The following is a 15,374-nucleotide window of genomic DNA, read 5'->3' on the forward strand; positions in this document are numbered from 1 at the left end:
CCCAGCCTCATATTAGCTAACCACAGTGATAGCATTGTGTGATTAGAGAACACACACACACACACACACACACACACACACACACACACACACACACGCACACACACACACACACACACACACACACACAAGGCATGCACTCCTCTGAACAATACTTTATTGATACAAAAGATTTCTGCTTTTAACAGCTTTAGAATATCAAAATCTGTCCCAATTTTGTTGTGACAAAAGCACACGTTGAAACTTTGCCACAGGTGAACAAATATCTAAGTTTACCTCTACTGTCATCTATTTAACAGTTTTATTCTAATGTGAAAGATCAGATCATTTCTAGTGAAGACCACTTTATTAAAAGTTAACAATGTCATCATATCTCTCATGCAATGCTGTGAAAGGAACACATGATTCATTGATGTTACCCAATAGAAGGACAAGTGGGCAGGACTGACTAAACACATCTTTATAAAATTGCCTGCAACATTCTGTCTCGCAGCACGTAGCAAAAATAAGCGTCACACTTTTGAACTTTTTCCGTTTTTGGTTGGACGTAATTGTTTTTTGGACAATCAACCTTAACCGGTGAGTCATGTGCTATTAGGTTCATTTAAAATATCCTAGTATTTTTTTTACTCTATTACTTTATTGATTAAAACCGTCCGGATGTGCCACCGAACAAAGTTTATAAAATCTATAAACAAAATGGTGTAATAACTCAGTTTACTTAATCTTAGTTTGAAATAATAATCAAAAAAATTATTATGTTAAGTTAAAACTGCTTAGAATTGTATATAAATGTGTCGTATTTTTTATTTGTTGTTAGTCAGTGTTGCGCGAGAGGGGTTGCGTGCGTATTGTAGCACGTGTGCATGTCAACAAAGAGAGAACTCAACTGTGAGGTGCGTTGAGATAAACAAATATAACATCTACTAACTTGTCTATAACCAATAATTGCTTCATCTGTCCAATTAAATATAAACAAAAGGTGTTTTTCCCCATGATCTTGCAATATTTGCAATCTTAACTGTATTTGCGTTCTGCCACTACCTGTCGTTTTAGTATGAAGTAAGAATAGTTCCTAAGAGTGTGTCTCTATATTGCTGAAATTAAATTTAAGACATTTGTCAATCATGGAAAATCAGGATGCATGAGGCATAACACATAAATGAGACATTTGATAAATTAAAATCTCACAAATAGTGCACACATGTCTATAGCACATTAAGAGGAAAACGGTTTTGACATTGGCATAAAATGGTAATTTGTACTTTGTATTGTCTATGTGTGTTGTAAGTCAAATGTTGGTGCCTAAAGATTATAATATTTAGTAGGAATTGCCAGCAGGTACGACCATGACCCCTGCAGAGTCTGTCTAATATCAACTTTTATATCTCTTACAATCTACAAGCTTGACTCAGGCTTCTGGATTTGATCAAATAAATGAATTCTCAAAGATTTGGAAAGCAGTTATTGTTTCTGCAGGCGCCTTCTAGTTCAATTTCCTTTGGCACTCTCTTTATGTGGTTAAATCCTTACCCTGGTTTGTATCGCAAGACTCTTCAACAAATCAACATAGAATGATACTGTCTGTCTGTAAAAGCATGGCTGATCTTTACTAAGCATTTTCAAGAGATAAAACATAGGAAGAAAAAGGAAAACTGCGGTAAGAGAAACAAATATTGTGAGAAGAGAAACAAATATTTCACCCTAATATATATAGTGGATAGTGTGCAGCTGCAATGGTGGTTAGGTGATCCTCGTTCATAACTAAACTGTAAATTCTCAACATAAACATTACTGATACTGATGGAATAATGTGTTTAATGCTTGTCAAATGTAGCGCAAATAAGTACCCATTAAAAATATTAATTTGCGTATGTGAAGGCAGTGTTGGGTGTAATCCAATTAAAAGTAATTTGTTACTGTAATCTAATTACATTTAGGCAACAAAAAATGTAGTGAAATACATTACACTTTAAATTCTTGCAATCAGATAATGGATACTGAGATTACATTTATTGAATTACTTTTAAATACATTATAGGATTATGCATATTTTTCATGTTATTTATGTAGAATACATGTAGTCATTTTGAAGGAGGTGCTGAGTGCATGACATGTCTGTAACAATAAACAAGGACATATAAACTTTATTTTGAATTTGTTGAGTAGAAAAGTGTTTTATAAAGTGACTTAATAGTAAAGTAATTAGTAATATGATTACTTTATCAATGAATTAGTAAAGTAACTTGATTACAGTTTTTGAAAAAAACTTTTTCCATTTGTAGTAGATTACTATTTTTAAGTAACTAACCCAAAAGTGTGTGAAGGACAGAATTGTTTCTAAATGCTTGTAATGTCTAATCAGTACCAATATTATATATTAGAATACTTCATATATTAGAGTTCATATTAAGCTTACCACTGCATACTGTGATATAAACATGGTCTGTTGAGGTAGACATTTTGAAATATTAGTAATGGTCAGTGTTCCAGGCCATGGAAAGGACACGTTCTGTCTTTAGGTCGCTCTGCTTATATATCCAACTGAAACAGTGCTGACGCTGCCACTCCCAGGTTAAAGATTAGTCCAGAGAGGCAATAAGGGCACTGAGCATAAAAACAAACAGATTTGCCAGGTAACCATTGCTTGTTGGCTGCAGATCTTAAGGATATTTAATTAAGAGTCTCGTTTTAGGTTATTTTCTTCTAGATTGGTCCAGTATTCACTCACATGATTCTGGTCAGGAATGTGCATAGGGGGCTGCACTAGAAACCTCAGCAAGTGATGGACTGCATAATCATGGTTTTTGAACCACAGCTTGGCTCGATTCCCAGAGCTCCTCTGTGAATCTGAAAATCAATCGCTGCTTTGAAAGGGCTTAGTAAAGGAACACTCCTTGCTGAACCTGTGGGATGATAAGACACAAAGGCTTTCATGCTGTCTTTGGAGCAGAGCTGAAAAAAATTGGTTATGTTAAAGGGGTGGAGGGACTGAAGGAGCCATGGAAGCAGCTGTATCAGTGGCTTCCTGTGTGTAGCGTCCAGCCGTGCTACAGAGGAAAAGCCTGACATGTGACCTTTAGAAACCTCATTTAGACAAAGGGCCCGTTCAAGCACTCTTTCCATTTACATGCGCATCAACATTCAAACTGCCATCTTTTGTACCCCATGGTCTGCATCATCCTTGTTGCGAAACAAATTAGACTGTTTTGCAGAACTGCAGAGGAAATGATCATATAACTTGATAATAAGCTGCATATAATGTGAATAGTAGATGTAATATGTCTATCTATTAGATAGCTAGATTTAGCATTGCATTTATTGAAATACATTTAAGCTATGGGTTTTAGGTTGGAATCTTCAAAAATATGGTATATACATTATGCCCATATATTATCTCTTCACATTGGAGATGAACATAATCCATCAGTTTGTAAACCCCCCAAACGATCAATGGGAAAAATGAGCCTTATTTCCTTGAGCTCACTAGCTCACACAAAACACACGTGTCCTGAGCTTAATAACTCAGGACACGTGTAATTACACTTTAATTACTGTCACTTTATAACTGGCTGCTACCTCAATAACTGCTATGTGCATAGAACACTATCTCATAGTATGTTATGTTTATGTTTTTAGAAACTGTCATCTTTTTGCACTACTGTGTACTGGTCGGCGCTGCACTGTCTCTCACTGTGTCTATTATCCTGTTCATTGTCAGTAATTTGTTGTACTGTCCCGTACTTTGCACATGTTTGCACGTGCACTTTATATAGGTATATATAGGTATTTTATATAGGTATTTTATTTAGTTGTGTAGTCTCATGTGGTTTTGTGTTTGTCCTCTGTTGTTTTTATGTAGCACCATGGTCCTGGAGGAACGTTGTCTCGTTTCGCTGTGTACTGTACTAACTGTATATGGTTGAAACGACAATAAAAACCACTTGACTTGACTTGAAAACTGTTGTAAACAGCAGCTGCCAAAGCTGAATTAAAACAAAACGTTAATGTGAGGAACAGGATCTTTCTAATGTTCTGCAATTTGATACTTGTTTCTGTGACCTCTGTGTATGATTACAGCAAATTATTTGAAGTGCACCATCATGAAGATTTGTGTTTCTGTCACTTTTATCATATCTCTAGGTATCCTCAGCATTGAGAATGGATGATATCCAAATAGTTGAGTCGAAACCTCTGCTCGTGGATAAGGATTTACAAGTATGTGAATTGCGAAACACTGTTGTTTGTCTAGACTTGTACTGAATGCACATTCATTCATGCATGAACATAAGGATGTAGTGAATTGATAGTTCTGTGATAACCTACACTGTTTTATACTTTTTCCTAGGGGCTAAGAGAGGCGATTCAGCAACTGGTGATTAAGGCAAGCATTTCATTTATGTATTGGATTTGTATGGTTTGATACTTTAGCAACTTTCAAGGTCATGCACTTTACACTGCTTTAACACATAAGTTTCCCCTATTCCAAAATTGTCGCCATCTTGTGATCAGAATTTATTCAGCATTTGGTGAAATGTGTTAATAGTTGATAATAAACTGTGCATGATTCCATCCAAGAACACTTTAAAATACCACATTTTACAATGAAAACACATTTAATGCTCTGATTCCATGATGGAGTGTAATTATACAAATGTTTTGGCATATTGGTGGTGGGTATCACTTCAATCATATTGATTTATATATTCATTTCAATTATATACTAAATATATAGAGCAAATATCTTTTCATTGGCTTGTTTACTGCAGTAATCTTTGCATCATATTTATTCAAATGGTTCCTGGTTTTTGATCGTTGGTTCTTGGGATGTCCCGATATTATACTGGTATCTTAATCGTGTCCGATACAGCTCTCATGTACACCTACATGTTCTCGTGCTTGTCAAAATGTTCCGATACCAAAAACCGATACCACCTGATGTACGAATGTAATTGTGTAAACATTCAGCACAAAATTGAAATCACGTTCTGTCCTAGTGGGATTATATAACCACAAAAGCTGCAATTTGTTCAAGTGAGTTGAATTTTTGTTTGCCTGAGCACTTGTGATTGTGTGGATACAGTAGGTGTGTCCGACTTCATGCAGTGCTGCTCAGACCGATCAGTGCTGGACATAAAGCAGTGCATGTCAGTTAGAATTTATGTCTGACTTGACACGGAACCACCGCCGCATCACCGTATTGCATACCATCAAAGTACCTCGAGAGCAGCCGTCTGGCTCAGCCGACGCAGTTTTCCAGAGCAGCTGCACGAGTTTTGAATGATGCGATTTTCCAGACAATTTGACAATGGTTACAGCTGTTTCATGGGCTGCATTTGCAAGTGCATACTTTACATACTACTTACTACTGCTGTGTCAGTCAATGGCAGAAAAAAAGAGTAGTGTGTTAGTATGCCATTACCAAGGTGTTTATTCTGACACCTCCAAAGGTTTCAAAATTATTACAAATTCTGTCTCCTTTATTGGTATAAAAAAAATACAGGCTTGTATTGTACTTTCTTCTTGCACACACAACAGGCACTGTATTAAGCAGCACATAATGATCAATGTTTCTGATTATTTTGTGTAAAATTAAAGCATCAGTCTATCCGAGTTCCACTTCATCTGCAAACATCGCGTGATCTTCCGTGACTTGTATAGGTTCAGCAGAAGACGGGAAATGCAAAGTGTCCTGCTTGATGACTCTCTCTGACGCAACCGTCAAATCTCACCGATCGGTAAGGCAAAGCGCAGTCAAACTCGAACACACCTAGTGTTGTGCCAACACCGGCTGCACATACCGTTTAAAGCTCCTCCTTGGCTCATACACAGAAAACACCATCATAAGCATTGCATGCTCTGTTTATAGCAGATGACAGCGAGCAGAGCGCAAATTCACTTTGTAGTGCGAGGCACATAAAGACTACAAATTAATTTAAATAAATAGCAGCCTTTTGCGGTTTAATAATTACTTTGAGTCACATAGCGACTGGCTTTTCCAGATTGACTGTCATAACAACACAGAAATTTTAAAATAAAAGCTCTGTCAAAATAAAAGCTCAATTTAAATGAAAAAATTATGACAGAAATATATCACCGCCATAGTGTTATGAAACATTTACTGTAATACTACTACTACTACTACTACTACTAATAATAATAATAATAAAATGAACCAATAGTATTTTAATTATATTTAAGCAATATCTCACATGTGTGATGCTCTGTTATGCAGCACTTTATTTAACAAAAATAACTCCAATGTTGTACTTCGGATTGTGCTGTGATTTTCTATATAAAATAACACAATATTATGTAAATAATTATGTATGATAAAATCAAAAGACTGTTGATATGGAAATAAAAAAAAAATAGGTATCAGACACTGTATTGGCGAGTACCAAAAAAGAAGTATCAGTACTTGTACTCGTTCTCAAAAAAAAAATGGTATTGGGACATCCCTACTTGGTTCCTTCGTTAAACCACCTAATCAAAAATGTTACAATCACATTGACATTGACATTTTTAAGATCACAGTAACGGGACATTAAAATGACAGTTTTTTAATTGCTTTATTGATTATCATCAACATTGGTCATGTCTTTCCTGGTCATAACACAATGGCATTAGAACAGCACTATGCACCATGTGTCATGGCAGAATGTTGTGAAGACACATAAATGACTGGCCACACTGATTAAAGTCCTGAAGTTTGCAGGTCATGTGTTTAATATCGTGCGCTGCTGAGGAATACTGGCCATCTGCGCGAGGAGCTCACGTTGGGCTCGTCCCGTTAAAAGGGATTAGTTCCAATTGGGAGACAACATGTTTGTGTTCAGTCAGTATACAAGGCCAAGCACAAGACGTTTAGTTGACGTTCTTAGCTGCGTGTGCTTTAACTTGATGCAGCTGAAACTAGTTTCTGCAGCGTCAGCCTGATCTTTGACCAGTGTCCTGCTCTCACATACTTTTCTCAATGACTTGCAATGCTGTGGATGGTATATATGTTAGTATTAATTCACTTGTGTTAAAATAACTCCAACAAAATAAAATTGAAAGTTAAAGGTAAATCAGTTGGAGTTGATTTGAATTGTTCATTTGCTGACCTTTTTTGAGATGTATCATTGATTCAATGAAGCTCCATTGTGCTTTTTATTACTGATTTACTTGATTGTGACACAATTATTGATGGCACACAACCACCACAATAAGCACACGATTGTTTGGCTGCACTTCCCTTAAATTTCCAATGTCCTAGAGAAGGCTACTCGAAGCATCTGACAAACGCTGATCCAATTTAAAGATATCTTCAACTAAAATAAGCTTGTTTTGATCTTGGTGCAAAGTATGCCGGGAGCATTGGGCTTATGTGGAGTGATGACAACAGCGGTATAAAACCCTGCGCACAGACAAATATTGGCCAAGTGTGCACACAGAAGCTTACTTGCAGTCGGATCTTACCTACCCACTCTAAAGTGTCCTCATCACAAATACTAATAACTACCTGCAGCTATGGTTCTAGAAGACTCTGAAATGGAATTAGTATTTGAGATCGAGGTCTCTGTGAGTACAGGCATTTATGTTGTTTTGCCTCATTTTATTTATATTTTCTTGTGCTTTATTGTTGTACTAGTGTTTAAAGTACTTTTGCATGAATTATTTTTACATTTTTGCAGAGAAGTTTGCAAATAAGTCAATAGTGCTGTGTTAATCATAGCTTTGTAATGTTGGTAGACACAGTATGTTGAATATATTATAACAAATCGGGCAGTTATAACATGGACTGGAAGCTTACTGATTGCAGAGTTGTTGCGATTGGTCTATGGCTCATTTGAAGATAATAGTTTGAACTCAAGCTTTTTTGTAAATGTTACATCGAATTGCAATGAGAGACTTTAAATTGAAAGGAGTTGGGTGGTTGACAAATAGCACACATATATGAAATTAATGCAGTATCCAGGTTTTTTTACATCCTAAAACTTCACGCAATTATTTTCAAAATTTTTGTTAGGTCTTTGTTCACACTGGGTGACACTGGGTGACAATTTTTTAAAGTACAAACTGCAATTAAAGTCTTTTAAACTGAAAGAAGTTTGTTAGTTAATGCATAACACATAACTTAACTAGACATTTAGAATAATTTTGCCTTTTTTAAAAGCACATATATTCCATATGTAGTCTCTCAATTAATATAATATTATAACAATTGCATACATAATATTTATAAAAGAATGAGCAAAATGCTTTTTTAAATAGTTTTAGATGGAATATAGCATGTCACACTTCCTAAATGTATTTCATGTCATCTGCACATTTACAGTCAGTACAAAGCATTCATAAGCTGTATTTAAGATACATGTCGTCATGAGTAAGCATTACAGCAGATGAGATTAATGCTGGTAACGCTGGTTTAGCAGATGCAGATGAGCATTTCCTTGCCATGTTGAATGCAGGAACATGATGTGGAGACTCCATATGGCAGAGTCCACTGTACCATGAAAGGAGTTCCTAAGGGTGACCGGCCTGTCATCCTCACCTTCCATGATATCGGACTAAACCGTAAGATTTAATACCTATCCAAACATTCACAAAACTGCATAAAATGTACCCCAAATCTTTGCTTTACTCCATTGTAGATGAAATCTTAAGAGCTTTGTCTAAAGGATATATTCTGTTTCTCCAATAGAGAAATCCTGCTTTGAAACCTTGTTCAGCCATGAAGATATGCAGGAGATTATGCAGCACTTTGCTGTGTGCCATGTTGATGCACCAGGGCAGCAAGAGGGAGCTGTCACCTTCTCTACTGGGTAAGTTGTACTGTGTACTGACATACAAATATATATATGGACAATATGGATTGTACATGCAGAATGCAGAACCTTATAACATTTGACTTTTCTTGTAGATATGAGTACCCGTCCATGGACCAACTGTCTGAGACTCTTCCATCAATCCTTAAACATTTTGGGTAAGGTGATTTGTCTATTAATATTAAACAAAATTTGGTCACCTTTTATTTTACCGTGTCAGTGCTACATACAGTATATGACAGGTTACTAACATTAATTAATTCATGTAAAATATAAATAAAATTAAAGTTTAACCCAAAGTTCTATATTAGATAGCATTTCGATTATTTTCTATATTTTTAACTGGTTTTCTTAAACCCTGTAGACTGAAGAGTGTAATCGGCATGGCTGTTGGAGCAGGCGCTTATATCCTTGCTAAGTTTGCTGTGAGTTTAATTTGCTTTTATGCATTAATATGTGCTTTAAAATTTTAATCAAACCAGGATAAAGAGCTAAAAGTGTTTATTTTCCTGTGGAGTTTGGCATTCATTTTGGCTTGTTTAGCTGCTGTGGAATGCCCAGTTTAAAACTGTTTTGTTTTGTTCAGAAAATTTCTGCTTGACTCATGAACTCTTTATTTATTAAAAAGGGTTTAGATAGCTACTGAAGAATATTTATCAGCTGTTTACAAATGCTGTTTGCTGTTATAGTTGGATTACCCTGCTATGGTGGAAGGCCTTGTTCTTATAAACATTAACCCTTGTGCTGAGGGCTGGATGGACTGGGCAGCACAAAAAGTGAGTGCTAAATTCTATATCATATAGCATATATGCTCATCATGCCACTTGAGTTTGGGATATATTATTTATTAAATTAGCATTTGTTGCTGGACTAATATTCCACATGATGTACAGATCTCTGGTTGGACTCATGCCTTGCCTGAGATGATCATCTCTCATTTGTTTGGAAAGGTTAGTCAAGTTTAATGTTTGACCTTGTAGTGGACTTTGGAGTTCTTAGTAAAATTAAAGCTTTTTTCTTATCGTTACTTCAGGAGGAAATCCAGCAGAACCATGATCTCATTGGCAGGTACCGTCACCACATCGTGAATGACATGAACCAGTTCAATCTGCAACTCTTTGTCAAGTCCTACAACAGGTAAGCACAGCACCCCTACCAAATTTCCTGATAGAAAACAAGGTTCACTCACGTTATAGTAGCATTGATGTTACCCTTAAGCAACAATTTCGTCCACAGCCGACGAGACCTGGAAATAGAGAGGCCTGTACCTGGTGGACATACCAGTGTCAGAACTCTTAAGTAAGTGTGAAAATGTCAGGAGAAATTCTCTCATGGTTGTTGAACATCTCTATAGAATGTAGGATGACTTTTCCTTCCTGCTCTGCAATTATGTCATGCCACTCTGTTTTCAGGTGTCCTGCACTCCTGGTGGTTGGAGACAGTTCTCCTGCAGTTGATGCTGTGGTAGGTTTACGTTTATTCCAGGACCACCTCATTATAACATTATTTTTTTTTTAAAATCCCCCCTTACCATTAACCCTTTAAACTCGGATAGGCCCGCTGAGAAAAAACTATTATAAAAAATGTGCTATCTGGCTAAAAATACGTTTGCTTTCCTGGATCATATGATTTCATCGGAAATGATGTAGTATGATGTAGTTGTCCAGCGTTGTGGACCGCTAAACCAATCGTATTAGGATTCAGATTGCTGCAACCAGAGGTGAAAGTCATCCAGATATGGGCAGCGAGGATTGTTCACTCTAATTACGTATGGTCACCAGAAGATGGTGCCAAGTACATGACACAGACTCAATGATGGCTCATATTACACAGAATGGAACTGAATGAGATGCCAGCATGCTTTGGAAAGATAGCATACATGTGTAATTATTTCTTATGTGCAATTATTATGTTTTATTTTTTGGAAAGGCTTTTGAATACATGGAGACGGTTTTGGACACTAAGATAATTGATTGGTTTGTCGTATCAACACAAAATCTTAATCGGTTACAGGTTATATGATTCGGAACAAAAAAAAGCAGTTTTTCGCGGCTACCTTATTTACACCCTGAGATATATGTTGTAAAATCAGAAGAAATAAGAAAAAAAAATTTTGGCTCAAGTTTTATTTTTTTTATTTTTTTATTTTTTAGGCTGAGAGTCGCATAATTTAGCATAAATGTTGAAAAGTTTTCTATAAAATGAAACCAAACAATAAATTTTTTGGTAGAATAATTTTGGGCATGCCACTGAAACAGAAAATCTATAAAAACACATTCAGAGTTTAAAGGGTTAAAATCAATTCACATTTTGTCCTGCAATATTTAAACCAATACCATCCTATGCATTATTGCATTTATTCTAAACTGTGTTTGCTTCATGATGCATATTTTAAACTGGATATCAAGAGTGGTGACACAACACAGTACCAAATTTAAACTAATCTTCTTAAAATCAAACTGAAATGTATTAATATTATCATGAACTGCATTTGTAGTATACAATAAACAAAAATATTAATCTGACATAGGCTGAATAGGAAAATTGATAATCAAAAGCAGAAGTGTGATTTACCAGCCATTATAATTATTTTGGATGTACAGACTGACACCAAAAATGAAATATATGGGAAGTGTTTTCTCTTAAAAATGTAATAAGCCTATTTATTTTTCAACCATTACTATGCACTGTCATATGGTTACTTGCATTTTTGTTTGCATTGTTTTGCAATTTTGCATTATTTTAGCATTTGTTTTTAACATTATTTTTTGTAGTTCAACAAGTCTGTTTTCTGCACAGGTTGAGTGCAACACTAAGCTGGACCCGACCAAAACCACACTGCTTAAGGTGAGTGGCCTCTATTGAAGCAGCCAGGTATTTATAGCCCACATAGAAAAGTCTGCACTGATAAGATTCCGATAGCTCAGCATTATCTAGTGACTAATTTACCCAGGTAGTGCAGAAAGTCTACATTGGCCAGCTCTGGGGCTAAATCCCCTCTTAGCTGACCTATTTTTCCATATTCCAGCCTCAGGTGGACAGAAAATTAGGTTTATGGTGTCTGAAATGGCCTATTTATCACCGATATGTGCTGTGACCAATGCAGCATATGGAGCGCTCAATGTCTTGACATCTGTGTGAATAGCAGGAAAAAAAATGAGAAACGAGCAGTGCCATGTGTTTTTTCCCACGAATAATCTTGATGCCTCTCACTGTTTTTCAGATGGCTGACTGTGGAGGCTTGCCACAGGTTGACCAGGTGTGTATTGATAGTGTTTATGACTAGATTAATTTCCGTGTTTGCTTAAGGCACAGGATAACAGTTTGGGATGAAGCATGACCTAATCTCATTACGGGCAGTGATGGCACAGTTCTAATACCCAGCTCGCCACCTGCTACTACCGGCTGTTAGAACCCACTCTGTTTCTCAACATGTACTTAGAGAAATCTATTTTCCACCATGACCTAATTAGTTGATGACACCTAAATGTTGTCTATGTTGTCAAAAAATTTGACTTCAGCTCTTTTTGTTTCATTAGCCTGGAAAGCTCACAGAGGCTTTCAAGTACTTCATTCAAGGCATGGGTTACAGTAAGTATTAAAAGATACATTTTCCTATATACTCAGCATAGGCTTCCTGTTACTTTACATCTGTGTCTGTATAAAGAATAAAAAAAAATAGTATATCGGTCAAAAGTATACAAAAATTATGCATTAGCCAAACTTTGAAGAGCCTGAAAAATTAGTGTAAAATAAGAGATTAACAATGGCAATATATGCGTATGAGCAGTGCTGCCCTCAAGTGGTCAGATTTAGTAAATCCAAATGATAAACAATACTATAGTTTTTCAACCTAAGAGTGAAGCGTTATTTCTGTGCTACTAGCGCCCCTAAACAGAATTACAAAGTTAATGGAATGTTCCGGGCTCAATACATGTTTAGCTCAATCGACAGCATTTGTGGCATAATGTTGATTACCACAAATATTAGTTTTGACACATTCCTCCCTTTTCTTTCAAAAAAGCAAAAATAGAAGTTACATTGAGGCACTTACAATGGAAGTGAATGGGGCCAATTTTTGGAGTGTTTAAAGGCAGAAATGTGAAGCTTATAATTTTATTAATGCAATTGCTTTTATAATATATATATATATATATATATATATATATATATATATATATATATATATATATATATATATATATATATATATATATATATATATATATATATATATAATCGATCAGTGGTTAAACTCGTGTTTAATCATTTAACAGTTGTTTTAGGGTTTGTTGACATTAACAAAGTTTTAAAATTGTCTACACAGAAAAGATTTTTAAGTGATTTGTTCACACTAAAATCATGTTTATACACATATCCTTTATAAGACATGGTTATACTTCGGAAAAAGGGAGTATTTTAATGTAAAATAAAATTGGCCCCCATTCACTTCCATTGTAAGTGCCTCTCTGGAAACTCTATTTGTACTTTTTTTTTTTTTAAATAAGAAACAAAGGAACTAGTCAAAATTCATTTCTGTGGTAATCAACATTATGCCACAAATGCTTAGATTGAGCTTAACTTGTATTGAACCCGGAATATTCCTGGTGGAATGAGGTCCCGGGTCAATAAAGACCCTAGGAAAGGTTTTAATGGTTAAAAATGTTTTGTCAAGTAATCTAAAAATATACCTCAAATGATAAATTAATATAAATGAAATTTGTTTTATTCAAGTAAACATTTTTAATCATCCTGACTATATACTGTCAGTTTGCACCAACAAAATTAATTTGTAATAGTCTGATCAAGTAAAAATGACACTAAAATGTTGTCAGGTAACAACAACAACAAATGCTTCATATAACTCTAAATAAGTTGGGGGGTTTTCCAAGTCAAAAATGTTATTTAATTTTACTAAACCAATATTACACCAACCAGTATCTTTTCTGAATTAGATTAAGTAGAAATGGATTCTTGAGGTAGCAATGTTTGGTTAACACTTTTTTCAGTGTAGGTAACTAGTGCTTACATTACTTTTCACAGTGCTTGCAGCCCATATCTAACCGTTTTCCTGTTTCTCAGTGCCCTCTGCCAGCATGACCCGCCTGGTTCGTTCTCGCACAGCATCGGGTTCCAGCGTCACTTCCTTTGATGGCAACCGCAGTCGTTCTCACACCAACGAGGGCCGTAGCAGAGCCCACACGTCCGACAACCAGCGTGGACGCTCGCACACCGACACCATGGACAGTTCTGTGGACCAGACTCCCAAGTCCACTGAAGTGTCCTGTTAGACTGGCGACCATATCGCCGGTCCAATCTCACACATGCGTTAACCTCTCTGTTCTGACTGTGCTGCGCTGCCACTAACTACACCCGCAACAGGACTGCATGCCACAAGCTCTGGTGTTTCCCAAAGGGGTCTTCCACCGTTTTCTTAGTCAGAGAGCATTTACGCCAAAGTGTCTTGTATCTAAGACTATACTGTAGAGAATATCGTGAGGAAATGCTGAGAACAGAGTGGATGAAGAAAAAGAGAAAAGAAGAGAGTTATTTCTTTTTATTTGCCTTGCGCAGTGGCTTTCTTGTTATTGTTAGAGGCAATGCAGCACAGAGACATACGTAATGGTCAACATCCAAATAAGCTGGAGACTGAAAAGGGCACAAGTTTGTACATTTATGTTGATCCTCTAGTCCGTATTTCATTTTCTTCTTTACATTTCTCATTTACTTGTCTGTAGAGTCACTCATTGAATAATTTAAATGGCAAATTTTTGTAAAGTTATAATACCAGACTTTTACATGCTAGTTTGAGTGCATAATTAATTTTCTGTATATCTTGAAATGGACCGCAATGATAGGAAAAGGGATTTGTTGACCACAGAGAAGGTGGTATTTTTTTCATGATGATAAACTACCTTATAAAATTAAGGGATAAACTCATACTGTGTTGATTTGCATTTACCTTTTGGGAGTGTCCCATTATTGTGGGTTATATATGTAACGCAATGATTGATGCTCTTTTAGAGTGATTTTTTTTCTCTTTTAAATGTGACTGATCAAATAACTGTAAATGTTTTAAAAAAAAGTCTTATTAGTTGAAATTCAACAAATCCGATCTGTAGAGAAGGATATAATGCATAACCGTTCATGACCGATATTTTTGTCGTCTTTTGTTTGTAACAATGATTTCTATGCAATCAAGCACAACAGAACAAAATGTGCCATTGAATCCTCAACTTGGACTGAATGCTTTGTTCTCTCAAGGCTTTGAAAGTGTAAAGCAATTTCTCAGAACGAGAAAGGGGTCAATCTTATAAACTCACCTGTTCTTTCATGCACACTAAAACAAATGCTTGCAGGCTCTGTAAGGCACATCGCTTTGTAAAGATGAAACCACCTAATGCACTGCATTTTAATGGAATAACGGTTTGTATTTATTAAAAAAAAAAAAGGAAAATAAAAAGCTGGTTACTATTTTTGGTGTCATTAATTTTTTTGAATAACTGTTCAAGTTAATGGGAAACTTAGGATGTATCCATATATAATCATGTTATATAAACAGTA

The 15,374-nt window shown here is 35.8% G+C and overlaps 1 protein-coding gene across 3 annotated transcripts; it reads left to right on the top strand.

The window, feature by feature from the left end:
• Positions 1-445: 445 nt before the first annotated feature.
• ndrg1a (N-myc downstream regulated 1a) lies at positions 446-15,284 on the top strand. 3 transcript variants are annotated; one of them, XM_052092570.1, is made up of 17 exons: positions 495-579; positions 821-896; positions 4,144-4,218; positions 4,349-4,384; positions 8,454-8,559; positions 8,687-8,807; positions 8,906-8,968; positions 9,175-9,235; positions 9,500-9,586; positions 9,704-9,760; positions 9,844-9,947; positions 10,047-10,109; positions 10,223-10,274; positions 11,610-11,657; positions 12,034-12,069; positions 12,350-12,401; positions 13,893-15,284. In XM_052092570.1, exons 2-17 carry the CDS (start codon positions 867-869, stop codon positions 14,099-14,101), a joined length of 1,200 nt encoding a protein of 399 aa, XP_051948530.1. In that variant the 5' UTR covers positions 495-579; positions 821-866; the 3' UTR covers positions 14,102-15,284. The 3 variants fall into 3 exon arrangements, with proteins under 3 accessions (XP_051948532.1, XP_051948530.1, XP_051948533.1); XM_052092572.1 differs by lacking the exon at positions 821-896 and having other exon boundaries at positions 446-579; XM_052092573.1 differs by lacking the exons at positions 495-579; positions 821-896; positions 4,144-4,218; positions 4,349-4,384 and adding an exon at positions 6,817-7,563.
• Positions 15,285-15,374: the final 90 nt, after the last annotated feature.

This window comes from Xyrauchen texanus, chromosome 26, assembly GCF_025860055.1.
Source record: "Xyrauchen texanus isolate HMW12.3.18 chromosome 26, RBS_HiC_50CHRs, whole genome shotgun sequence".
Lineage (NCBI taxonomy): Eukaryota > Metazoa > Chordata > Actinopteri > Cypriniformes > Catostomidae > Xyrauchen > Xyrauchen texanus.

What these genes read in the sequence shown, in the direction of transcription:
- ndrg1a (XM_052092570.1), top strand. Translation starts at nt 867, where the DNA reads ATGTCAACAAAGAGAGAACTCAACTGTGAG. An exon ending in TCAATCCTTAAACATTTTGG is followed by an intron (nt 8,969 to 9,174) that starts GTAAGGTGATTT and finishes TAAACCCTGTAG; the next exon opens with ACTGAAGAGTGTAATCGGCA. An exon ending in GCTTGCCACAGGTTGACCAG is followed by an intron (nt 12,070 to 12,349) that starts GTGTGTATTGAT and finishes TTGTTTCATTAG; the next exon opens with CCTGGAAAGCTCACAGAGGC.